At 41.7% G+C, this 27,905-nt stretch overlaps 1 protein-coding gene across 1 annotated transcript; it reads right to left on the bottom strand.

Moving 5' to 3' along the window:
• Positions 1-18,873: 18,873 nt before the first annotated feature.
• LOC6577080 (protein tiptop) lies at positions 18,874-25,860 on the bottom strand. Its single transcript, XM_002003016.4, has 3 exons — positions 25,009-25,860; positions 20,773-23,330; positions 18,874-20,335 (listed from the first exon to the last, which is right to left on the bottom strand). Exons 1-3 carry the CDS (start codon positions 25,062-25,064, stop codon positions 19,767-19,769), a joined length of 3,183 nt encoding a protein of 1,060 aa, XP_002003052.2. The 5' UTR covers positions 25,065-25,860; the 3' UTR covers positions 18,874-19,766.
• Positions 25,861-27,905: the final 2,045 nt, after the last annotated feature.

Raw genomic sequence — 27,905 nt, 5'->3', positions numbered from 1 at the left:
TAACCGAACCGGAGCAGAGAGAACTTTTGACTGACTTCGGTGTGGCTCATGACACAATTTCAGGTCTTATCTCTGCAGCCAACTGTGACAAATATCCCAAAATATTCAAATACAACAATGGAACACAAGTCAAGCGTCAAGCCCCGCTCAAGCTCAATCATCATGAGCTTCTCTATGGATTGCTGTAGTGGGAATCTATTTTGGAGTGCTTACAAGTATGCATGTGTGTATATTTATAAATACGAAATATCATCATGATCAGGCACTGGGTACTGGTACTGGGAAAAATTAGATTTTAAATACTAAAGCTTTTTACAAAGTCAGTGAAAATGTTATTCTAATTAGCATGCCTGAATAGGCATACAAATATTTAACTAGCTGATGGCTATAACTTTGCTTGCTTTCACTCTATATTTTTGTCAGTATGATTTTGTACTATTTATGACGCTTCATTCCAAAAATAAGTTTTGCTTTTGTTTTAAAAGACATTAACTAGCAAAAATAGATGTGGTATCTATCAAAATTAATCGGAAGCTGAGTTCTAAATATGATATGGAGTAATCGCTGATACACATTATAATAATGGTAAATTAATTGAGAAATTTTTGTAGAAGAAAAAATCAAACCTACGAATAATATTTTGTAAGAATTCAAATATTCGATATAATTGATCTATAAAGAATGCGAGTTAAATGAAAATTAAATACAAATTTTGCTGCAATTATAATTTATTGTTATTATTATTATATACTTAACATTTTTATTTCAATTAAATTAACTTTTTAGAATAAATTTGTTTTCCTACTTAATGACAAACACAAACTGTACCAGATATGCTAGAAAAATCTTAGACAGGGCAAATAGATATGATGCGCTGCTGATGATTACTTAAGTGAAGAGCTAAGTAGCTATACAGGCGGCGACTTGAATGAGAATTACGTATAAAATGCCATTGTTTGGCCGTGGAGTCAACAGGTTAAGCGAATACACTAAGAAAAGTCATAAAGTTTCGGCAAAAAACAAAGAATCAACGGCAGCTCAGAAGAGCTGCAGCTGCAGCTGGGGTTGGAACTGGAGTTGAGGTTGGAGGTAGAAATTTCACATATTCCTAATTAGAATGTGTATGCAGCATGTCGAGTGCGGCATTTCTCAACATCAAACGCCTCGAGCTGGGCGTCCGTGAGCAAAGCCAAACAGTCGGCTAATGGGAATAGAACGCGTCTCCGCGGGGTCTGTCAACAGCAGATAGCGAACGGCTCTGATACAGCTACCTATTGTGGACTCTGACTCTAATTCAGTTTCAGCTGCAGGTGTGAGTGCGTCAGTGGGTGTGGGTGTGGGTGTGGCTGCAGGTGCTGCTCCAGTGTCAACATAGAAATTGGAAACAATTATAAAAGGCAGCGCCGACGTCTTACGTACTCAAATATTTGCCAGTTTGTAAAATCTTAGAAAATGCACCAGATTCCTCCCCCTCCCACTGCTCCATGCCTCATGTGCAATGTTTAAGCAGTCAACTGCTCCGCAAAGTGCAAACAAACTGAATGTGAAACACATGAAGATTCTAGACAAAGGCGTAATTATATGCGATAAGAAAATCATTTCAGACCTGACAGAATTTACATGAAATATAAAAATTTATATAAAAATAAAAATGTAAAACTTAGCTAAATGAATTTAATCATTTTTGTATAGAAAAGATTTTAAAGCAGAAGACAAAAAATAAATTTGTTAAGTATTAAGCAGAAGCCGAGTAAATTTTTGGTTGCTTGAAAGGCGGACGAAGTCCGTTTGGCGGGTTTACAATTATCAATCAGTATTAAAGCTTCGCACGGGTTCTGGGCGCTCGTTTGCAAGCCATAACTCTTGGCTGCCCACACATCCCAGGGAGAAGTGGAGGAGGCGGGGCTGTTTTACCTTTTTGGCTGGCGGCAAAGCCATAATTCAATAAATAAATGCAAGGATGACATGTGGACAGCGCCAACATATCGCATCGAATGCACTCAGATGCGCACGGCACAGGAGGAGGGGGGGATGGGGCGGCTGAATAGCTCGACGCATCCTACGAATGAATGAAGTAAAATTTACGATCGTCCATTCGTTAAGGAAAACAAAGGGAAACCCCAAAAAGAGGGCGTGGATGCGTGTGGGAGCGCGCGCGTGTGTGTGTGTGTGTGTGGGCTGTGATTATATGCAGTCTCGCGGAAAAGATGCCACAGCAAGTGGCGTATGGAATACGTTAAGCCCCGCTCACTCACTCGCTCACCCCAGCATCCTGCGAGCAGAGCCAATGCAAATCTATTAGCGTGTGTCCATTCGCACGGGGACATGCGTCAACTGCTGCTGGCACTGCTCCTGCAGGCGGCGCATGCACTCAGCAGCTCGGCCCTTGCACAGTCACGCAGCGCGCTTTGATGGCCATCAGTTCCGCTGGATGCAAAGAAAAAAAAGAAAAAAGAATTCGGGAACAGGTAACAGAAATGCAGTAGGGTTACTCAGAATTTGAGATACAAGAACAATACGGAAGAATAAAGCAAATGTGATACTGGAATTTGAAGAGGAAATAAATGAATGAACAGCATAGTTATTGTTGAATAAACTTATTTTTAAAATATTTTTAAGCCTAACATATAAATAATATTATATTAAAATACGATTTTTAAAATAACAAATATACATATAAATATACAGAAATATGATTAAATTTTTTTTAAGAATAAGGAAAATATATATATAAATATAATCGGTGGAGTTTTCGATTGCTAGAGTAGTTAAGATTAATTTAAAAATAATAATACCATTTAATTTCCAATTATAAGAATAATAATAGTATTTAATAATAATAATAATACAAGATTTTTATATTTGAAAAAATATTATTTTATTACTATTTTTACTATTTTTTTTTTTTATTAATTTTTTTAAATGGTCTACAAATTTTTACATAATTTATTTTTAATGAATTGTTACAAATGTGCTTCAAGCTGACCTTATGTTTATAGAGGGCATCTTAATAGGAATGAAGTGTAATGAGAGTTATAATGCAAACATAGTCCAATCAGTAGCTTTACTCATACCATATCAATTCAACCAAAAACTTCAGTTTTTCCACTTTGAGTACCCTTATTGTAAACATGCAAAATTTTATTGGGAAATGAGAGGTGGTTTTACCGTTACCCATTTGGCTATTAAATACGATGCTGACGATGATCCAGTTCCAGTTCCAGTTCCAGTGCCAGCTCCCAGCTCCCAGTTCCCAATGTCAGTCGCGTGGTAAGAAATTATGATGCATTTTTATGGATTTTCGATGTTTTTGCAGCGTGCAGTTTTTTGCCAAGGATTATGTTTCGTCAATGTAGGTGTGTGTGTGTGTGTGTGTGCGAGTGTGGGTGTCGTGGGGTAGGGTGTGCTGGGTTTTTTGTCAAATGTGAAGCATCCTGTGCGGGCCTCTAGCTGATGCTCTCATTGGTTTGTTTTCGTTGTTGCAGCCACTGATTTATGCTTCTTGACGGACGGTTTGCGCTTTCGGCTGGTTTCGGGCAATGCAAGTAGCCAGTTGGCACGCCCCCTCCGCCCCACCAACCATCAGCGCCCCCACATGGAGTGCAGCAAAAAATCAACGCGAGCGCAGGCAAAAAAATTTATGCATTTTCATTGATATGCAAAGCACTGCAATCGGTCGCATGGGCTCGGGCTGTGAAGGGCGGCAAAGGCAGAGGCAGAGGCAGCGACAGCGACAGCGGCCATCGAAGATGAAGAAGAGGCTGAACTTGTGTGCGCGTTTCCGTTTCCATTAGCAATGCAACCGAAGCGGGCGTATGTGAGTGAGTGAATGTGCGAATGTGTGTGTGTGTGTGTGTGTGTGTGTGTGGTGCGTACGCTGTTGGACATGTTTGGCGTATTGTCGAATTGCATAATATGCACTTTTTCATCGGGCATCCGCAGAAATTTACAGCCCTACACACATCGATTTATTGCCTGACAATTGTGCCGAATCCAGCGCAACAATGCGAATGGAAAATGTCGTCGAAGGCCAATGGATTTGTGTCCTGTTCAGTCGTCCAAATGGCGCCTGCTTCAGCTCCAGCTCCAGCCTGAGGCCTGAGCCAGAAGCCCCAAACTGAGGCTGAGTTATGAGTGCTGCTGCCCAGTCGATTGAATGGATTCTACATGCAATTGCTGTTGCTGTTGTTGCTGTTGTTGTTGTTGGTGTTGTTATTTTTTGGTCAAATTCCATCAACGAATTTCAATAACAATTTCCCTTGCTGGAAACGATCCGTTGTCCAACATCGCAGATATCCATCCATTGACACTCGCAATTCACGTGAAAAATAATGTTTTTAATATTGACAAACGTGAAAAATGTGAAAACAATGATCATAAATTTTTATTAACAACAACAGCAACAACAACATCAGCGAGATGCAGCTGCCAGTGCCAAATGCAGCTGCCAACTGGTCGCAAAAAGTAATCACTATTATGCCACGCCCCCTTTCGAGTGGAGGTTTTGCAGTACTTTTTGATGGACATTGATTGTTTATGTTTGTATTTATTGAATCATAGTTGGAAAAACTATTGAAATGCATTCAATGCATTCAAGTAATTAGAATAGATGGTAAAATTAACTACTACAATTTCTACTACTATTACTACTACTATTTCTACTACTATTTCTACTACTATTTCTACTACTATTACTACTATAATTACTACGATTCTTACTGCTACTACTACTACTATTACTGCGACTCTTACTATTGCTGTTCCTACTACTACTATTACTACTTCTAATACTACTATTACTAATTCTACTACTACGATTACTATTTCTACTACTGTTACTTCTATTACTACAACTATTATACTACTAGTACCTGTATTACGTACAACACGAAGAGAGTCCATTTGATTCATGTCAATATATTCTTCAAGATCTGACAAGAGCTAGTTGTAATGATGTGATTCGTTCTCTTCAAGAATATTCACAAACTTTGACATGTTACTGCACTTGAATTGCATACATATTATAAGCCCTAATACCAATTCTCAACATCTGCTTATGATTATGCTCTTATGTGTATTATAACCATCGCATATCCATTCACGGCCCATAAACGATTTGCAAGTTATTAAAGGAGAAAAAAAGGAGTTGCCATTCAGCTGTGGAATGCGCGTTTGTTCAAATACTATGTAAAATCGTTGTCCGAGAGAATCAGCGTGAGAGAGAGAGAGCGAGAGAGAGAAGGGAGTGAGTGAGAGAGAGAGAGAGAGAGAGAGAGACACTACCGGACAGCGTCTTGCGACTCCTGTTGGAGACGCGTTCCAGAGCACATCATCATCGTAAATCATGGTGGGGCTTTTGGTGGCTCGCACTGGACATTTCGGTTGGTGGACACAGCACAGAGTGGAGTCTGGACTCTAAACATAAAAATAAATAAACGCTAGGCTGACAGGCGGTCTTGGGTCCAGGACGTTTTGTTTGCTCGTTCGTTCGTTTGTTTGTTTGTTGTGCTCTGGCGCGAAGCTCGGCGAGAAATGCAGCACACAAAAATTTCATTGGATCGCATTTTTGCTGTTGCTGCTGCTGCTGCTGCTGTTGTTGCTGTTGTTGCTGTTGCTGCAGTCAAGAGTTTGGCCGAGCTGTGAGCTACATGAGGATGTGCTGCTAACAGAAGGGCGCGCGCACTCAAAGTCGGGTGTCGCCCAGCAAAGGATTTCATAAAAATTGCGCAATTTAAAATGTCACAACATAAATTCTGTTTGCGTTTCTTTATGCAGCAGCAACAACAGCAACAACTACAACAACAGAAGCGAGGCGCAAAAGGCACAATAAGTATTAAATTTTGTTAGAAGGACCTGCGCTGGGACAGAGACAGCGACAGAGTGTGAGTGTGAGTGTGAGAGCGAGAGCGAGAGCGAGAGATGTGCGTTCGCAAAGTGTCCTTCGACGCAAAGACAAAGCAACAACAATAACAGCAACAACAACGACTGAGTGGGCCAAATGGCTGCAGGACAACTGTGGAGGGACGCTGACGCCGCTGACTGGCTGTCGAGCTGAACTCAACTGAACGAGGCGAAACAAAAGAAATCCAAAATGCACACAAAACCGCGCGCACAGGACACGGGACACAGCCCTGGCACAGGACACACAGGACGCAGGACGTAGGACAACGCGGCGTATGCGCAGCGCCTTTGCTCTGTCTGTTCCCATAGCCAAGTGTCTCTGTTTCTGTGTGTGTGTGTGTGTGTGTGTGTGTGTCAGTGTGTGTGTATGTGTGTGCTCGCTCGTTCGGGGTGCCTCTTTGGTGGAGGCAACGCTCCAACTGGCGCTTGCAGCACTCTAGCTCCTTCTGGTCACTCCGCTGCTCGTCAGCAACATCAGCCGTGTCGTTCTGCTCGTCCTCCTCGGCGTCGTCATCGTCGCTCGCCGGAAACGAGCCGACATTCTCGACATCCTCAACATCGCCGACATCGCCATCGCCATCGCCATCGTCGTCGTCGCTGCTGTCGTCATCGTAAGTTTTCGTCTGTTTGTTTGTTGTTTCTTATATATATATATATATATATATTATATATATATATATAAATTCATCTTTTTTTACGTATTTTGTTATATTTTTTCATGCCACGAATCTGATGCTTTGTTGCGTCTTTTTATACCCTGAACCCATTGAAAATGGGAAATCAGGGTATAATGGTTTTGTGAAAAAGTATGTAACGGGCAGAAGGAGGCGTGGCAGACCCCATAAAGTATATATATTCTTGATCAGCGCGACGAGCTGAGTTGATATAGCCCTGTCCGTCTGTCCGTACGTCCGTCCGTCCGTCCGTCCGTATGAGTGCGTCGATCTCAGAAGTTATAAGAGCTAGAGAGCTGAAATTTGGCATGCATACTCGTGTGTACCATACGCAGTACGAGTTTGCTTTATTTTTTCGATAATTCATCCGATAACTTTTTTATCGCGAATAATCGAAAAATCGGCATTGTTTTTTCAGCCTAATTTGAACATTTTTAGACCTGGAGTCTTCAAATTTGCGTTGTATATTAAGTTAATGGAAACAAAGATTTTGTAATTTACAGATTTTGGATACCACGCCCCCTTTCCCCCCAATTTGTAAAAAACGCATTTCAAGTACTAAAAACTTGTGCTTTGGAATGTACACACATATTCATCATATGATTAAACTCTGAAAGTTTCATTAAGATCTTATGTCTACAAAAGAAATTATTCAACAAATAAATTCTCATAATATTGCCCACACTGCAGCGCAGCCCAAGCGCAGTCGCTGCTTACTGCGCAGTTAGCAGAGCGCAGGCTTATGCGTGCGTGTGGATGCATGTGTGTGTATGTGTGCATAAAAATGCAGAATGATTAGAATATCAGCTTAGAGGGTTCAGGGTATCTCCTAGTCGAGCAGTCTCGACTAGAGCCTTCTTACTTGTTGTTGTTGCATTTATTGACGTTAACAAGCACTGAAAGAAAAGAAGATTTAATTTGCAATTGAAGGTACTATTTAGTGTACAAAGTTATTTTTGTAAACTTTAAATTTTCTGAGCAGTGATTGTTTATTATAATTTAATTATTAATAGAATATTTTAAATTAAATAAAAAAAAAAAAAAAACACAGCAGAAGCTGAAAACTATGCCAAATATGCGTTATAGATTAATATGCCCATTACTTATTTCAAAATTGTAGATCAAATAATAACGATGCAGTTTAGTTGAAAGAAAATATTTCTATTCATTAAATAGCGAAAGGAGTTAAATTGCTGCATTGTTCTTATGCAAATAATACAAATAATTTAATTTAATTAATTTTGCGAACCCTTTGGGTTTTGATATTGTCTTAAAAACGTACCAACTTTAATGCTAAACACATTTTTTTTATATTTTTTTTTTTTTATTTGTATATATTCATAACTTAAATAATATAAATAATCTATATTTTATTGTATTTATTTATTTTTTTGGTTTTTTTTTTTTTTGCAGTGCATGCGAGCTTTGCTAAGTTCGTCAGTGATATAAATCAGGACAGAGCTGCGTCTCACAAGCGTTGTGTGTGTATGTATCTCTCTCTCTACTTGTGTGTGTGCTTCAGCTCGTGTGTGTGTGTGTTTGCTTGGACTTGAAGCAACGCCCATTGTGCAACACTTTCAATTTTTTTGTTGGTTTGTCTCCGTTGCCGTTGCTTCTATTTTTTCACTATTCTATTTTTATTTTTTGTCTATCTTTTTTAATTTTATTTTTATTTTTCAGTGCAGATTTGTTGTATTCATCGTGTTTTGTTTGCTTTTAATTTCTGTTGGTTGTTTTGCGCAACGATTTGTGTCGTGCGAGGAGTGGCTGTGGTGTCCTTCTGCTTCTGCTGCTGCTCTGCCATCAACATCAAAACGAGTGCGAACTTGTCCCTCTGCCTTGGCTCCACATTTTGGAGCTGTGGCCAACAGCAAACTTCAGCTGCTGCTGCTGCTCCTGGACATAATCGCGTCTGCATTATTGGTTGATGTTTGGTTGTTGTTGCTGCCTGCATTTCTTCTTCTTCTGCTGCTGCTGCTGCTGCTGCTGCTCTCCGCCTTCTCTTCTTCTTCTTTGCATAAAGAGGACACAGGCAGACCCCAAAAGTGAGCATTTGCAACACTTTTATCGCTGCAGCTGGCGATGGGGGCGTGCAGGGGCGTCGGGCATAAATATTTTGTTTACTTGGCCAGCTCACTCACCCCACAGCCCACCCCCTCCCGCCCCTCTCTGGCCGTGTAACACCTTTTGCTTGTTTTGCTGTGTCGCTTCTATCATCGTGCAGTTGTTTTCCTTTTTGAAGATTATGTGTGTTTTGTTGCCTGACAGGGATCAGCATAAAATGCTGCAAGCTGAGCTTTTTTCCGTTGCCCCTACACACATTTTTTTTCGCTCTCTCTATCTCTCTGCCCCCCTCTCTCTCTCTCTCTCTCTCTAAGTGCTCCTCACTGTTTACACTGTTGTCCAAAAGGTGTGTGCGAGTGTGTGTGTGTGTGTGAGTTGGCTCCAAATGGAAATTACACACGTATGGGCGCGTATGTCCCATGCTCGTCCCCATCCCCCCCTCGGCGCAATGCAAACAGCAAAAACGGGTTAAATGCTGTGGCGAATTTGTAATTAGAAATTGTCGCTTGGCGCATTTCATTCTGTTTGCTTGAGTTCCCATCCCCTTCATTGCCCTCTTCCTCCATTTTTTCCTCCCCTTCTGATATGCCACCACCTTTGTCTTCCCTCTCTCTCTTCTCCAGCTCATTCTAGTCGCAGATTTCTCTTGCCTTAAATATTTTATTCAGTTTAGTTCACAATTGTAATTACAATAAACTTGTTTCCTTTTTTTAGCTTTATGAATATGAAATAGATAAATATATATGTGTGTCGGCGTATCAAAGAAATGTCTAAAAAAACAAAAATATAATTATATTATATATGTAGAAAATATCAGGCCTAAAACAGATTGTACGAATTTAAATATAATATATATAATTGAGATCTAAGTTCTAGCTTTTAAGTCAAGTTAAGATATTTTTATGGAATTTTATATAAATGTTTGCCATATGTATATTAAACTTTAACGAATCAATTTCCATATTATAAAAAGATAATTATATTTAAGTGGAAAAGGACAATGTGTCCTGTACTCTTAAATTTAAAAAAAAAATGTTAAACACAACACTTTTGTAAGCAGTAAATTGATAAAAAAAAAAAAAAAAAAAAAGAGTGTCCCATATAAATCTAAATCTAAAAAATATATAATTGAGAACTGCTGCACCCAGATGGGTTAGATCGATGCTTAATATATACACTCGCTGTCGTGTTGTCCACTGTCCGCTTATGTATGCATAGGCCACTCAAGACACAGAGTTTCCGATGTGAGAGCAGCATCTGCACTAATACAACGAAGATTAGTCTCTGACTCTGATGAACGTCGGCTAATTATCGTCAAGTCGAAACATCGTGAGATCGTTCACGAAGGAATAAGATTAGAGAGAAACACAGAAAACGAAACGAAGATCTCTTGCAAAACTAATTTATTGCGGCGATTGCTACCCTTAAATTGCAGTGCTCAACTTAGTGTTGATCGCTAGACCCAAAGGACTGAATATAAGAAATGTTAATAAATATATTTCCAAATTATGTTTTAAACTTATAGAAAAGACTACAAATTTTGTTAAAATTTATTGTTAAAATAAACGACAATATTTTATATTTCTATAAATTTATTAAAATAAAATGTACAGAAATTAATATACATATGTTTCTTTTTTTGTTTTTTGTTTTCTCTTTTTCGAGCAAAACGTTTTGATTATGAATATGAATATGAATACTCGTAATTATCTCATGATTTACAGCTGGCGAATGAAGTATATGTGCTCCCTCTTGCTGCTTCCCTCTCTCTCTCCCTCTCTCATTATCTCTCTCTCTCTCTCACACACTTTCATTCGCTTTCTCTCTCTTACGCAGTAACACCTCGGCAGCGTGAAGCATCCTTTCAGCGATTTATTACTCATTCACTTGCTGTTTTTCATTTCTTTCTCTTTTTTCAATATTTTCATTTAACTATTTGCGTGTTTCTCCCACGGGGATGCAAAAAAAAAAAAAAAAAAAAAAAGGAAAATTATGTCTTCATATGGTCTGGAAAAATGATTACAGCGCCGCCAGCTGCAATTGCTGAGCATTGAGGCAGGTTGTCCTTATATATATATCTATACATACAATATATTTATATATACGGTATGTATATATGTATAGCTGGCTCATATCTGGGCGTTCATTCGTCTGGGGTTTTCATTATTCACAGCGTGAATTTATAGCTGGGTCACATTTAATGCTGATTTTTATGCCTCGCTTATAATGTTGTTTTTATTCTCAACTTTACGATCATAAATGTCGAAAAGGGGTTTGATTTATGTCACAAACTTTTGTACTTTCCCCCACTCTGTGGACTCCTAGGCACAGCAAAAGCAGGAATTGTGTTTAAAGAACTCGCAAATCGTTGACGTTGCGACACCACAGCGAACACAATTCAATCTGCGAAAAGCCAACATTAAATCTAAATCTATATATCAAATCTGACAGACTATAAAAAGTGCTGCAAAACTCTACTCTCACTCTATTTTAATTATTTATTTGCTTTACTATACAATAGAACATCAATATAACGTCATTACTTCATTGTCATTGTCATTGGTCATTAGCTTTATTGGCCCACTCACACTCTTGATTGCATCGAAAGTCGTAGAGACGGTGTTTTAAGTACTCGTAAACAGATGGAACTTCCTTCACCGAAAAGTCGAAATCAAGTATGATTTTTCGAAACTCTCTAGAAGCCAATTTATAGAGATGCTGCTCCACATGAACATAGGTTTTGCAAAATCTAGGTTCAGGATCTGCAAAAGATATGTTTAAGCGTACGCCAGTTGAGCAGGACCAGACAGGAGCAACAGCTGAAGGACTGTGACAAATAACTTCAAAGCCTGCCATTTTTTTCTGAAGCAGGACGTAATCCAATCTAAGTATTCGCTAAACAATCCCAATACGATCCATCGGAAAAACTCCATCCGGAATAAACTTGCAGAGTTTCGCCGCTTGCCTTTTAGGGCTATCATAATATGATTAAGATACTTTATGGAAAACAATATCAATTACTCATTTTCTGCTATCCAAGAAATTCCGATATTAATTAATCTAAATCAATATATTTCAATCTCAGTGCAGTTTGCTCTCTATCAGCCATCTGAGCTGTGCTTCAGCCTATAGTTAAGTCTCCCTCTATTTGAGTTATAGAACACTTAAAGTGCAATCATCTGGTATTCCTTGGCAGGCCAATGCAGCTGCAGGCAATACCCAGTCTGACGTTGCCTCCTGCAGGATCGCAGCTCGCGGCGACTTTGTTTATGGCTGCAACTTGTCCCGCGGGCAGAGCGCGGCGGTCGGGCGGGTCTGCTCGAGTGGTTGGCAGTGTCAGTGTCAGTGGATGCCAGGTGCCATATATTTGCCACGCCCACCCCGATGCTGCGCGCATCTTGATGACGACGACGACGACGACGGCGACGACGAGCAGGAGGAGGACATCCTCATCATCGTCTTTGGGCCCCGTCTCAGCCATGCAATGCCCTGATCTATGGACTCTGGCATGGCAACGTTTTCGTGTTCGACTTGGGATGGATGTGGATGGCGGTGGGGGGGCGTCAGAGGCAGGAGTAGGGTGTTATAGGAGTTTTTCTGCTCCTCCAACTTGCAATTTATGTGCATCCCACATGGAGCTGGCGCTGTCGCTGCCTCTGTCCCTGTCGCTGTCTCTGGAGCAGCGCTCGTCCTTGTCGCGCTTTGCTGGCTGTGGTAGACGAAGCTTTTTGCTTTGTTTTCGTATTTATGGATTTTCATTGGCGCAACGAGCGCGCCCGGTGCAGGCGAGCAGGCGAGCAGCGACGTTGTGTCAAAACGCAAATGATTTATTGAACTGACAGCCAGCAGTGAATTTTGTCGAGTCAAGTCGCAGGACAACGATGCCACGATGCAGCCAGCCAGCCAGCCAGCCAGTCAGCCAGCCAAGCTGAATGCGACACCGATGAGTACAAGGACGAGTCGGTGACTGCCTCAGGCTCCGGTCCCACAGGTCCTGCCTAGCGCCTCGGTTACACTTTCTAGTTGTGCCCGCCATTTCTTGTTTCGATGTTGTTCGCTTTTTTGCTGCAATCCGAGATTGGAGGGCGGAGCTGCTGCTCCCGCTGCTGTTGCTGTTGTTGTTGCCTCGCTCTCAACTCAACTCAACTGAAAACTGAAAACTGAGCGCAAGAAATGGCACCGATGTGAAATGAAGTTTTGATTTAGTTCAAAATTTTTATCAAAAGAAACGCGTTCCTGCTGCTGTTTTTCTTTACTCTCTACACCTCTCTTCCTGCCGCTTTCTCTCACTCTCTCTCTCTCGCTCGTTGCTCTCTTTTCTCGCTCGTTTCATGCAGTTTTTTCTAATAAATCACAGCATGGGTTGTCTCTGATATGGGCGGGACCTTTCGGGCGTAATGGAATTTTGATTTATGCCCCAACCAGCCATAATGCAAAAGTTCTCACAATAACCGTGGCAAACACTTGGAAATTCTCTGAAATAATACCCATACCGATAGACGTATACGTAATGCTTGCACAATATTGATTGCGCAAGCAGTCTGATAAAAACTCTTAATTGCCAAGGAAATGGATTTATTTTGTATCTTTTTTCCCCCACCTTAGACAATTCGATTTCAGACCAACATGCAAAGCAACTGAAGTCCATTTGCTGCAGTTTAGTATCTGGAGAATCGTAGTTAGAAAATTCATTTCAAATTAAAATTAAAATTTATATACGATCACTAGTTATAGGTTTTTATAAATTATAATTGAGATTTTTGGAAAAACTACATAGATTTTTTAAAATGAAATTTGTGCGTCCTTAGTTTTAAAATTAATCGAAAAAGTATTAAATTATATACATATATAATAATATTTAAAATTTTTAATGGGTTTATTTTTTTTTAATTTTCAATAAAAAGAACAATAAATGTTAATAAAATTTTAAAATTGTATGCAATTATTTATTTAGCAATAGAATTTCTATTTCTAAATTTTTTATTATAAATTATTTTTCTGTTAAATATCATTTATTTTAATAAAGTTAAAATACTTATTTTACGTTTTCAAATTTCTTTTGTATTTTAAAGAGTTGTTTGCCCGTTTCAAAATGCTTTTAAAATTTTTGAAAGTTAAAGAAAACTGTTAATATATTTTATATAAATATTAAATATTAGTAATTGTATGTATTGAAATTTATATGACATTTCCAACAAATCCGTTTGCAATTCATATCAAATATCCATCTCCCTAGTCAATACCCAATTGTTGGATGTATTTTGTTTTTATATATACTTTTATATTAAACATATTTAAAAATATTAATATTTTATTAAACAAAGGAAACTCTATTTGTTTTAAGATCACGAGCTTCATATTATAAAATACCCATAATCAAGCGCTTGGCACTGGATCGGATTGTCCTATTGCTGTTTGTATGTACAAAACTTTTACTCACTCAGCCGGCCCCTGCTCACCCCTTTTCGTGGCACTAAATGAGCATGTGAAAATCTCAGTGTGTGTGTGAGGACGTTCAGTGTGCTGTGTGTGTGTGGGTGTGTGCTCATCAGTGCGCCATACGCTTGCCATATCCTGTGGCATGCATAAAGAAAAGTGTAATAAAATTTGATTTATTGTAGACAAGATTCGAGTTGGATATGCTGTTCGCTCGCTCTCTCCATGTGTGGGTGTGTGTGTGTGTGTGTGTGCATTTCGCATGCTCATTCGCTGCTGCTGCTGCTCCTGCTGCTTCTGCTCCTGCTTACACGCCTGCGTCCTCTGGCCTGGCCCATCGGATGGCAATGGCAGCCATGTCTTCCTCCTTGCGCCGAGTCTATCCGGCGAATGAAGCGTCGGAATTTACGTAGCCACCCACACGCCAGCATGCCACCGAGCCACCGAGCCACCGTGCCACCGTGCCACCGTGCCACATGGCAACTGGCAACACATGACAACACGAGCAACTAGCAATGGCGCCTCAGCCGCCCCCTGTGCGACTCATGCATCATTCGTCTAGATATCATCCATCTCGTTGCTGGCGTTTACCTCGGCACATTACCCACACCGGATCCACACACACACACACACACTAACACAGAGAAAGAGAGAGCCTGTATCCTTCAGCCCCCTCCTCCTGCTGGTCGTCCTACAATCGCATTCACATTTTCTGACACTTTGCAAAAGTTTTGCTGTTCGCACTGCAGGCGCTTCTCCCACTGCCACGCCTCCCGCCTCAGACCGCCCTCCCGTCTGTATGTTAGTCTCATTAGTCCTCTCTGGTGGTGGCTAATGGAAGGCGTTGCTTTCAGCTGTCTGCGTATGTTTTTTGCTACGAATTACTAAAATATACTTATGTACATTTATCTCAAGCAATTCATTTTTTTCTCTCTCCATCTAATAACCAGTCTCTGTCTCCCTTCTCTCTCTCTCTCTCTCTCTCTTTATCTCTCTCTCAGTTTAACAACATATCTTAACGATTTCAGCTGGCTGCTCTTATAGAGAGCTGCATATTCACGTCTACAACTTAAGGCATTCACTTTACTAATTAGTCTAATCAGATTTGTAGTGTTTTCTTATAAGAATGTCACGGAATATGCAATATAAGACATTGTCAAACTTGAGATTTAACTATTATAATGTATAGAAATTATTTGAAATGTGATAGACCTACATACAGTCTAAGATTTATAGTTGCTTTACTTTATGAAATCGGCCGTATTAAAGAGATATTAGGTATTCTCAGCATATTAACCCAAAGGCAATGTGAACATAATTGGAAAGATCACATTTGATATTCCATACTTTGGCATACTTATATGTATTTAAAATTCCAGATGTTAAACCGCATTTCTAATCAAAATCTGTATATGTGTAATAAAAGTTTTATTGAGATATCATATCTATATTCCTTACATTTTACAGTCAGATACTAAAGTTTTTTAATATTAAAAACAAAAAAAAACTCCATTTAGCTTTATAGAACTGAACATACAAGGTTTTTTATTAATATGATTTATATTAATTTCCTACTACGAAATGTGTGAAAATCTTTAATTTAGTTCGGTTTGATATATATATTTTTTAATTTAAAAAGTATTTCCATTATATTATCAAGATGTTCTATTGAATTCCCAATAAATCAGTTGAGATTCATAAAAATTAATAGATTAATAGTAAATGAACTTAATTTTTACGTTGCGTTCGCGAACAGAGAACGTAAAGAACGTAAAGAATTAGACGGTTAACAATTATTTTCAAGCTCTGGAATTAAGTTATTAATTTTTATAAATATTACCTGATTAGCTAAAGTCATCCTTTATGTAGTTATATACCAATCTAATAGAACTTTTCGTTAAAGTAGTAGTTAATTAAGTGCACCTATAATTATGCATAGCACTGTTTTCATTTTTTTCACATGGATTCTACGCACAAAGAGAGCCGCAAATGCATTTTGCTTTCATTTCTTCTAGACAAAATTTTGATATTTTGCTTTCAACGCCTCGAGCGTCTTTTGTCACACACACTTACACGCACACACGCGCAGCGAGCTTATCAAGACAGCAAGAAGAAGAAGAGCACACGGCGTACAACGAACAGTGAACCGTTATTTGCGATGCATGACACTTTTTAGAATTTATGTGTTTGTATCTCATTAAATGGGACGTAGCTATATGGCAGGCCAGGTAGGCTAGGGTTGAAGGTGGAAGTGGGCGTGGTGGGTTGAGTGGGTGGGTGGTTGGCTGAGCCATCAATGTGGCTGAAACAACGCAACACTGCGACAGAGGCAGCAAAAAGTTTTCTGAAACATTTTGGCCCAAAAATTATCTCTTAACACAAATGTGACACCAAATGCCACGCCTCCGCCCCTCAAACCCAAGCCTCAGGCGAGATGTGTGTGTGTGTGTGTGTGTGTGTGAAACACATCATAAATTTTAAGTGAAAATGAATCCTTTGGCAATTGAAGTTTTCGTAGGAGATTTCGTTGGCATTTTGGATCGTCATCAGCGTGGCAATAGATAAGAGAAAGAGAGAGAGAGAGAGGGAGAGAGACACACGCGCTCTGTCAAGTAGTGTGTGTGGCATCTATGAAGTTCGTATCAGCGCTTGTTGCTGTTGTTGTTGTTGTTGTTGGTGTCGCATCTTAATCCTTTGTTGGCCATAAATCAGCGAATCGCGTTCACATTTTGCGCATGTTCCTGTTCCTGCCACGCATCTCTGCCCCGGCCCCTGCCGCGGTCACAACCAGCGCCTCCCTTGACCCCCCTCACTTCCCGCACAGCACCCTTCGACCACCTTAGTTACACAACCATGTGCCACATAATTCAGGTTTAATTAACTCGGCGTGTTTATTAGCAAATATTAGTTTACAATTTGATATGCCATGTTCTGAGATCCACAATTAACTGGGATTTGGTCAGGGGGAAGTCGACGGCCCGCCCCACTCCCTTGGCACTGGACTGGAGGAACATGGGGCTCAAGTACTTTGGCAGTGAATTATCCCATTTGGCATCGATAACTGGCTATTGGGGCATATGCGAGAGATAGACTATTTAATCCTGTATAACGGACTTATTGGAAAAATTTTATAAATAAATTTAATTATTTCGGCTAATTAATTATATACTATATTGAAATAAATATATAATAAATAAATTAACTATTGCTCGGTTATTTCTGATAATTAAAAGAATTACTCGATTCAGTTGATATCTTTACGAATGGAACGTATGGAATGGAACAACTTTCTGCTGTCAGAGAGTCAATTTCAGTTGATTCAGCATTCATTCATTCATAGCATATCGAATATGCAATTCCACCTGTTCCACACTGGATGCTTCTCAAGAGCACATGCATTTCAAGATTCCATTCCATTTGTTGCATCCCGTATCCAAGCTGGAATACATCAAAAACTGTCCCCTACTCTCTAAATGTAAAAAAGTTTATACCGAATGTTCCGCTCTTCCATTTCGGCTGTTTCATAGATCATTTCAATTCCGTTTTATTCCATATGAAACTGTTGCTCAAACTATTATTTGATTTGCTACCAATTCGAATCAATAATATTCAGAATAATAATAAATCAAGTTTATAATATATTTTCATAAATAATACCTTGATATATTTGTAAATCCCATTAAAATCTAAAATAAAATTGAGTTTATGATTTTTTTTTTTTCGATTTCAAACATATTTTTACTTTTTATTTTGTCTTTATTTTTCGTTTCTGTTTATTGAATTCATTTTGTGTATCAAGCTGTTCGCTCTCGCTCTGTTTCTTTCTCTCCCTCTCTCTTTCACTCTTAATCAAAAGACTTCAATTTGGAAATTGAGAAATGTGTGTCTAATTGGACAAAACACTAGACTCTGATTGGGATTTGCGTTTTTGTTCTTAGTTCTTTTTTCATTTTATTGCATTTTGTTTAACTTACTTAGGAGCTAGGCGAAAAGGGAAGCAAAAGGTGATTTTCTTGATCAAGTTCTAAAAATAATATCACAAAAACTCAAAGATAAGTCATATATATATATATATATATATATATATATATATTGGATCTGTATATATAATATTTATAAATTAAATAATTGCTGATGATGTGCTTCTTCTTCTTCTACATTTTGATGGCTGATGAAATGTTTAACATTTTTTGACATTTGTTTTTAAGTATTAGATTTAGTTTTTTGGAAGTCTTAGGCCTTAACTTAGGTTAAATATATATAGTTGAGATTTGAAGTTTGTAAACTTTCATATATATATATTTAGTTGTATTTATATGTGTATATAATTTTAAATAGTTATATATTGATTTGTATAATTTATGCGTATACATGGGTTGCTGTGATTACATTTTGATTTGACTTTAATTGTTGTTAATTAAACATATTTCATATATATATTTATTATATTAATATATCTATGTATATCTCTAGATATCTAATTTATCTGGAAGGAAATCGCTAAATTGCTAATATTTACATAAACCTACATAATTATTGCCTCTTGGCTTGGTATACATCGATTTTCGTTTGCAAAGGAACACAATTATGTTTAAAAATTGAGTTTTTTAATATAATCTTATTTTTTTAAATACATTTTTTGGTTTTTCAAAATTGTTTTGTTTTGTTTTTTTTTTTACGTATACTGCGTTTCATTTTTGTATTTACTTAATTTTATTATTATTTATTTTTTTTTTTTTTTTTAATTTTCTGTTGTTTTCCACAATTTTTTTTTTTTTTTTTTTTTTTTTTTTTTTTATTTGGCACGCTTTTTGCAGAGGAATTTTTGTTTCTTTGCGTTTTCATTGAGCCAAAATCTTATAATTCACTCAATAAATCTCGCTCGCCCACTCACTGTCTCGCTCTCTCCCTGTCTGTCTGCGCTCAATTTTGCGCTCGGACCTGTTTCGTTTGCACTCAATTGTACCCCCACCCATTTGAGTGTTGCTATTGTTGTTTTAGTGCTGTGCGGCATCATCCAATCGCATGGGTCAGCTTGTTTTTGCTTTGTATTTTGTTTTTGTGTGTGTTTGTTTTTCGTTTTCATTTTGACGAACTGTTGTCGTCGCCTTTCGTCAAACAGCTGCGCACACTACAGCCGTCTCACTCTTTAGCACGCCTGCAATTGCACTGCACTGTTAATCTGTGTGTCTCTGTTTCTGCTTGTGTGTGCGCGCCTGTGTGAGTGTGTGTGTGAGTGCTCTTTGATGGACAGCAGTTCGTCAAAGTGGTGGTAATTGAATTTCAGACGCCTCTCGCGCGTGTGAATGCGATGGCATGCTGTGCGAATTGGCAAACGATAAAAACGAAGCACAGAGACGTCAGCGCTGTGACGTCACGCACACAAGCACACACATGCAGACTACCCCAGACAGCTAGCATGGGGCAAAGACAACTTGGGGAAATGTTTACCGCCAATTCAGCAAAGTAGGGGAAATGTGGCTGCAGAGAGCGAACGAGGCAGCGACAGAGGGAGAGCGAGAGAGACACAGAGAGAGCACGTCTGCAGCCAGACTGCGCTCTCTTTGATCAGAAATCAGAAATCAATGCACCGCTCATCGAAAGCACTTTCAGCGCTTCTTACACCACGCAACACAACTGCTAAGCTGAATTGATATTTATATTGAATTGTGTGGCAGAGTGAGAAGCTCCTTAGGCGTTCTTCGAGGACAGCTGCTTGGCCAGCTCCGTGTACTTGAGGAACTTGGACTGCGGACTCTCGTCGTAGGGCGACGGCGACGACTGCGGCAGCTGCTGGGCCGGCGTTGCCGGACTGCGCGACGCCGAACGCTTGGGCGATGCCAGAGGCAGCGACTTCGGCGACTGCGCAGCTGCGGGCGACTTCAGCGGCGGCGTCTCCTCGCCCGCGTCCCTCACGAAGTGCACCTTGGACAGGTGATGCCGATAGGCGCCCTTCGACCCGAACGGCGTATCACAGAACGAGCACTTGATGATCGAGTCCACTCCGGCGCCCGCACTGAGCACCGCCTCGTTGCAGGCCCAGCTGAAGGCGACCAAGTCGCTGCCGTTGCCCAGCCCCGCCCCCGTAGCGGAGCCGGACGTGGAGGAGCTGCGCGTATTGGAGGCCGGCGGATCCGTTGTCTCGCACAGCTTCTGCAGCGCGGCCAAGGGATGAGCCTTTGGCTTTTTGCCGTTGTTATTGTTGATGTTGTTGTTGCTATTGTTGTTGTTGTTGTTGTTGTTGTTGTTGAAGCAATGTCCTGAAAAATGAGGGAAAATATAAGTAAATAAATGGAAAAAGATGAATTGTTTTAAATTGAGAGAGCCCATAGAAATTTGTCATATTCCAAATCATCTAATTGGAAACCAATAAGAAAACATGAGATTGGCTTTTAAAGTAGAAAATGGATGAAATTTATGGGAATAAATTGAAATGGATCGAAGTATTTAGCTTTACTTTGAACTAGTTTTAATTTGATATCAAACTCCGAAATAAATCGGAGTATTTATATTCCGATATGTGGGTAACCTTAAATATGTGAAATTATTATTATTTTAAGGAGCTATATATAGGAGATATATCTGCATTCGCTTTAATCAGAAATTGAATTTTTCCATTTCAAGATGTTATTGGAAATTCTTAAGGATTACCTTCCCTTCCCCCTAAGAAGCGCACCCCGATTCCTGACCCACTCACCTGTGTTGTTGTTGTTCGCCTCGACGCTGCTCAGCTGATCGAACATGGAGTTGAGGGCCAACAGGCTGCCGCTCTCCGACATGGCGGAGCTCTGGCCGGGCGCAGCAGGAGGCGTGGTGTTGGAGCGCTCGCTGCTCGCGCCTGGACTCTCCCGAGGATTTCCAGTGGCATGATCCATGCTGAATTCCTTCTTCACGTTGATCAGGTGCCGGCTGCTAGGCTCAACCTCAGCGGCACCGGCACCGGACTCCGGCTCGAGGGGCTCCGACTTGATGATGGTGGTGGTGCTGGAGCTGCTGCAGCTGGACGCCGCCGGCGGGGGCAGCGAGGGCGTCGCCATGGCCGTCGATGCTGGCGTGTCGGGCGTGCGGCGGGGCGTGGCCTGCTGTCGGTCCGGCGTGTAGGCGGACTCGACGCGGCTGGCCGAGCTCGACTCGCTGGCGCTGCGGTCCCGGGCCGGGTAGGAGGACCTCAGCAGCTGCATCTGCATGGCCTGCGCATCCATCAGGGGCTTCGTGTAGTCGCTGCTGTCGTCGATGCCCAGGCGCTTCAGGATGCTGGCGCCCAGGGGCGTGCCGGACTCCGGGTAGCCGGGCGCCAGGCGGCCCACGCGCGACTCGAAGCTCTTCTCGATGAGCTGCTCCAGGGCGTTCAGCACGGAGGGCGCTCCGGAGCTGCTGCTGCTGCCCGGCTTCTCCGCGTGCAGCGACATGCTGGGGCTGGAGAGACGCTGCTGCTGCTGCTGATCCTGGGTGGGCGCGCGCCTGGGCGGGATGGGAATGCTGTCGCCGAGGCACTTGCGGATGTGCTCCACGAACAGAGCCGTCTCGATCTTGCTGCCGCACTTCTCGCACGTGATCTTCGTGGCGGCGGCGAAGTCGCGCAGCGGCTTCAGGGCCGAGTCCAGGCCGGAGCCGCTGCCGGAGCGCTCCAGCTCGAGCAGCTTGCGCACGGGCAGCGACTTCTTGCGCTTCTCGTTGCGCGTCTGCCGGCCGCGCTTCGCCCCGAGTCCCGCTGCGCCGGCCGAGGCGCTGGGCGGCGCTGGCGGCGACACCGACGAGGAGCAGCTGGAGCCCGCGTCCTTGTAGTGCGACAGCTGGGCCATGTGCGTGCTCAGCTCCTTGAGCGTGGCGAACGCCTGGTCGCACACCTTGCACGTCAGCACGGCGCTGACACTGGGCGCCGTGGGCGTGGCACTGCTGGAGGCGGACGCAGAGGCCGAGGCGCCGCCCTGGCCGCCATTGGAGGGCCGCTCGTCGCCGGACTTCCACGAGATGATCTGCTCCTGGGATATGATGTTGGTGTAGTGCTGCGTCTCCTGCATGTGGCTGGTCATCTCGGCCAGCGAGCGGAAGCTCTGCCCGCACCACATGCACTTGAGTATCTGGCGCGTCTGCTCGGCGCCCTTGCCCAGCCAGACGTCCTGGCCGCGCACCAGCTTCCGGGGCAGCGGCATCGTCTCCTTGATGAGCATGTTCAGCTCCGACTTGGACGAGCTGGACGAGTTGGAGCTGCTGCTGCTCGAGCAGTTCGAGTTGCTCGTGGACGTCGCATTGGCCGAGCGCGTCGCCGTCCCCTGCCCGCCGAGCGCCGAGGGCGACGGCACCTGGACACCGCAGTGCTGCGTCTCCTTCATGTGGGTGGTGAGCAGCGCCAGCGTGGCGAAGCTCTGCTTGCACCAGACGCACTTGAAGACATCCTTGGCCGCATCGGCGCCTTTGTTTAGCCAGTGCGATTGCCAGGCGCTGTGGCGTCCTCCTCCTCCACTTCCTGCACTTGCGCCTGCTCCTGCTCCTGCCCCGCCTCCTGCCGGACCTGCTACTGCTGCTGTCCTGCTGCTGGGCGGCGGCGTCTCCAGGCGGCTCATCTCGCTCATCTTCTCCAGCGCCTTGCTCGCCTCGCTGGGCGCCATCTTGCCGCCCAGCCCCGACTTGGCCGCCACAGCAGCCAGGTAGGGATTTATGGGCGGCACCCAGCTGCCCGGGGGCAAGGGAGATTTGTAGTCTGTGCTGCGTGGCAGCTTGCGCGCAGGCGACTCCTGCTCCAGTCCGGGCGTCGGGCGTTTGCGCGTGCTTACCGAGAGATCCAGAGGCGCCGATTCCTGATCCTGCTCCGCCTGCTCCTGCTCCGCCTCCGGCTCCTCATCGCTGGCGGCGGCTTCGCTGTCGCTGGGCGTGCGCTTCCGGCTGAAGTCTAGAGCGGGCGCCTCCTCCTCCTGCCTGTGATCCTGCGGCGAGGACGCCTGCTGCGTGGCCTGCTGCACCAGCGAAGCGGCCGCTGCCAGTGGATTGGTCAGCAGCAGGTGATTCTGTTGCGCCGCCGCCAGGTACGCAGCCATCGCAGCCGACTGCGGCGGCAGCAGCGCAGCAGCTGCCGAGGGCGCCAGCGTCGCGGCCAGCGGCAGGCCCACCGGCGAGGCGGCTGTGGGCGTGGGCGTCGGCGCCGGCGTCAAGCAGTCGTTGGCCGAGCAGTGCGACTCGTTCGACGGACAGCGGGCGTCACCGGCTGCGGCGGAGGCGTTCGATTCCCGCGACTGACAACGCGGACTCGCCAGCTCACTGCAAGATTTCGATAATTTAGATTGGGCAATGGAGAGAGACAATGAGATAGTTACAGTGAGCACTCATATAGAGCAACGCGAAAACTAAATTTCGAATGTCTAACTAGAGTTCAGTTTCAGATGGAAATAATTATTGAAAATGAATATGAATAATGCTCTTAAGATTATAGTAGTTATGCATATATATGTATATATATATATATATATATATATATATATATATATATATATATATATATATATATATATATATATATATATATATATATATATATATATATATATATATATATATGTATGTAAGTATATAAGTATTATATTATACATACATATATTCGGCAATTCAGCAATATTTGAAATATTTATCTAGATTTTAGCTACTTAAAAAAGTTTAATGAAATTTTTTTATTTTTATTTTTTTTCAATTTAATAATAATAATAAGTATAATAAAGTATATTATAATATTTAATATAGTATATTATATATAATAAGTATATGCAACTTATATTTAAATTTCAATTTAAATTTTTTTTTTTATATTGCAATTTATAAAGAAAATCTGTTTAGTAATATATAAAATAATGATAATGAATAATGATATAATTAAAAAAAAAAAAAAAAAAAAAAATATATATATATATATATATATATATATATATATATATATTATTAATGAATAGGCTAATTTTTTGAATCGCAACATCAAAGACTGAAAATAAGTAAATGTCTTTGATTTTTCGTTTCGTTAAAATAGTTAAGGGTAGATTTAGATTCTCATAAATTTGATTACAAATAATTTTATAATGATTTGTAATGGAGAAAGTAAATATTAATATTTAGCAAAAATATCTAAAGTAGCAATAATAATCACAAATAATAATAATAAAAATATTTTAGATAATTATGGGATATATTTTTTAAAATTTATAACTAAAAATAAACACATATTTTTAAATATATAAATATTGTATTAAATTATATAAATATTAGAATAAGAATTTTAGAATAACAACTATAACTACATATATACTATATAATAAATTCAGATAAAGAAAATATATACACATGTGTATATAAATAAATTAATTTATTACTTATATACATATATGCTACTCCATTTCGTTTAAATTTTTGAAATTCATTTTACACTCGACATATTTTGTCAAAGCTTTTATGAACTTGCCGGAAACATAGATAAGGAAAATTCCTTAAGGAACTGATAAGAAAAATGTGTCAAGTATATATGTACATATGTATGTATAGAAATGCCAATATATGAATATTTTTATACATACACATATACACACATATGTATATGTTCATTCCAAATTTCATATTTTCAGAATTATGGAATATGTAAGATAATATTTATAAGCCAACTATACATATAGAGCACTATACAATAAAGAAACTTGTAAAAATATAGAGAAGCTAAAGAAAAAAAAATGTATTAATAATGAGAATTTATATTTAATATTCCAAACTATTTTTACACAAACAAATTAAATAGCTTATAATCTGTTTTCGACATGTCTCTTATAAATCTCATCAAATATCTCGCTGTATAACTCTTTCCTTCACCTCTAGAAAATTCACTTAAAAATTCAAAACTTTAATTCTATTTCTAGCACTTTCCAGCACTGCATAACGGTTTCAAAATATGTACAATATTCACCTTGCACTCAGCGCCTGGCGATAGATCTCCAGCATTACAGCCTCGTGTAGCATCATTTTGTCAATAGTTTTTTGTTGTTGCTTTTCTTTCGTATATTTGGCTTGTCTCTGCTGCTAAATACCGTTATTAATTTCGCACATCGATTGGCGAATTGTTGTTGCTGCTGTTGTTGTTGTTGTTGTTGGGCACAGTGTGAGGCGAACGCGAACGCACTTAACTAAACCAAATACACGAGTTCGAATACAAATACAAGCACAGACACAGAAATTAAATGTATTTCATTTTATTTTCGTTTCACGTTCGAAATTCTTGAGAGCGGCGCCGTCGACGCTGCGTCTGCTGCTCTTAATACGTATGTATGTATGTATGTTTGCCTGTGTACGCGCCCGACTATGCGTGTGCATGTGTGTGTGTGTGTGTGTGTGTGTGTATGAACGTGTCAGTTTCGTGTTGAGCTTCTATCAAAAACACACACGTCAAATAAATCAAATGTCACAATGGGCCAACGGGACGGAACGCGGCGCCTCCCCGCCTCCTTTTTGCCTGATGATGACGAACTCTCGCTTACTCAATGCGTGCGAGTGTGTGTGCGTAAGTTTGTGTGTGTGTGATGCATGCGACGTCGCCTTCGTCGCTGCGGTCAACTGCCGCCAATTTCCAAGGCACTGGCAGAAGGCAGCGCTTTCTCTCTTCCTCTTCCTCAGCCACTACTTCTGCTTCCTTCTGCTGGCAAATGCCAACAGCACACACACCAATACGCTCAACAGCTGTGCCGTTGCGTATGTGTGTGCGTGTGCGTGAGCGTGTGTGGGGGGCTATTAATTTAATGATTTACTGACGCTTGCCACAGAATTTATTATTATTCTTTGCCGCTGCTGATGTTCTTGGTGTTGTTGTTGTTGCTGTTGCTGTTGCTGCTTACTCTTCCGCTGCTGCGGCGTATTTTTGTTTTTATTTTAATTTTTATTTGGGCGACTAGAAAAACGCGCGCGACTCGCACAAAATTGTGAATCGGTTTAACTGTTTAACGGCTGTGAGGTTTACCGTTAACCGGAAGAGGCGACTTATTAACGTCGACTGATTGACACGCGCACGCACTGCAATTGTATTTGTAACCGCTGTCGGCAGCGACGCCGCTGCATTTGACATTAACGTTACTGCGCTTACTGCGCTGCTGCTATAGCTAATGCTTCTGCTGCTGTTGCTGCTGCTGCTGCGGTTGTCACTGTTGAATTTCTAGCGAAAAATTCAACAATGAAAATATGCGACATGATTTCGTTCAGCGCTGCCGTTGTCGACTAAAACATCTTTTTGACACTGACAACGTTGAGAGCTGACAGCAACGGCAATAGCAGCGCCGCAGCAGCACTGACGACGTCGCAGCGAGAGCGAAAGAAACACGCGCGCGAAGGCTATCAAAATGAATTGTGGCGTGCACAAGCACAAGCGAGAGAGAGCCGACGACGTTTTCCCCATTAAATTGATATATGCCGGCAGCAGACAGAAAGAGAGCGTAACGTGCTCAGAGAGCGATGTTACTGCTGCCGCCGCTGACGACTGCCTCTGCTGCTGCTCGCTGCTGCTGGCTGCTGCTGGCTGCTGCTGCTACTGCTATTGACTGAGTGCGGTCTGCGCATGCGGCGTCGTCGCCAGCTGGCAGCGGCTGCAGTTTTGTTTTGATTTATAGCCATCGCTTAACTACTTTGGCTTGGAATGAGGAGAAAGCTTGGAGTGAAACGCTTGAATTGAAATTGAAACGAATGGCTGGCGGAACAGCAACTGCAATGGCCGTGAGAGAGCGCAAGCTGAGAGAGCCCCACGAAGAGCGTGAGAGAGTAGGAGAGCCAGCAGCACTGTGCAGTGCGACAATGTGCAGTGTGACAGGTGTTTGTGTGTGGGGGCCGGTCTGTCCTGCCGTGGCGCGCTCTCTCTCCTTCTCTCTCTCTCTCTCTTTCATTCATTCTCGCTCTCCCTCTCACTCGCTCCGGCTCTCGCTCGCGCGCTCTTTGCATTCGTATTTGTATTGCAGCTGGTCAAACGACTGTGGGGGTGGGTGTTGCGTTGGCGTCTCTGCTGCAGTCGACGTCGTCGTCGCTTAAATCAAGGTTATTTATTGAAATTGAAAATGAAGCGACGCAGCGCGCAAAGCAGAGGAAACAAACGCTGCTGCTGCGCTGCACTAAAACACAAATTTGAAGAGTTGCGTGTGGCCAGCTCATAATTCCTTTTATTGCTGTTTTTACACTGAATACAAAATCAAGCCGTTTATCCAGACTCTCCAGACGCAGTTCTCCCTCCCAGCTACTGTGCGCTGCGGCAGCAGCCCAATTGTTGAATGCGCTGCGCTGCGACCGCACCGGAACAGTGGAATGGGCACGGGTTAGCCAGCACGTGATAATTTGCCAAGTAATATTTTTTCGCGTAAGGAAATTTAACTTGATTTGCGATTTATGTTAAATATTTGGTGGCAACTGCAATTCTTGTTTCCATTCCGATCATTCCAGCGTATTTACGCACTGCTTTTTCATCTTTTACGCCTGTCTATAATTATTTTCCGATATTTGTGCGCAGCCAGCCATTACGCATCTTTATGAGTTTGCGTTTCTTGTTCAGCGTTTCTAAGGCGCTAAAAGTTCTTTGTGCGCTTTTCCAGTTAAGTGTTCATAACTATTGGCTTTCCAGGCAACGCTAACTGTATTGAGCAGCGTTTGCTTATATATTGAGCATACGCAGCGTTGCACTTTAAGTTTTCTTTCAGTTTTTGTGAGGTTATGTTGGCTTTTAGGATCATTATAGAATCTCTAGAATCTCACTCCAAGCACAAGAATTCACTCAATTAAACTGCATTTTTTTCCCATATAAACTCCCAACTGGAATTTCAGCTCTTTTTGTTAAAG

This window comes from Drosophila mojavensis, unplaced genomic scaffold (assembly GCF_018153725.1).
Source record: "Drosophila mojavensis isolate 15081-1352.22 unplaced genomic scaffold, ASM1815372v1 contig_36, whole genome shotgun sequence".
NCBI lineage: Eukaryota > Metazoa > Arthropoda > Insecta > Diptera > Drosophilidae > Drosophila > Drosophila mojavensis.
This window is presented reverse-complemented; position numbering and strand designations above follow the sequence as displayed.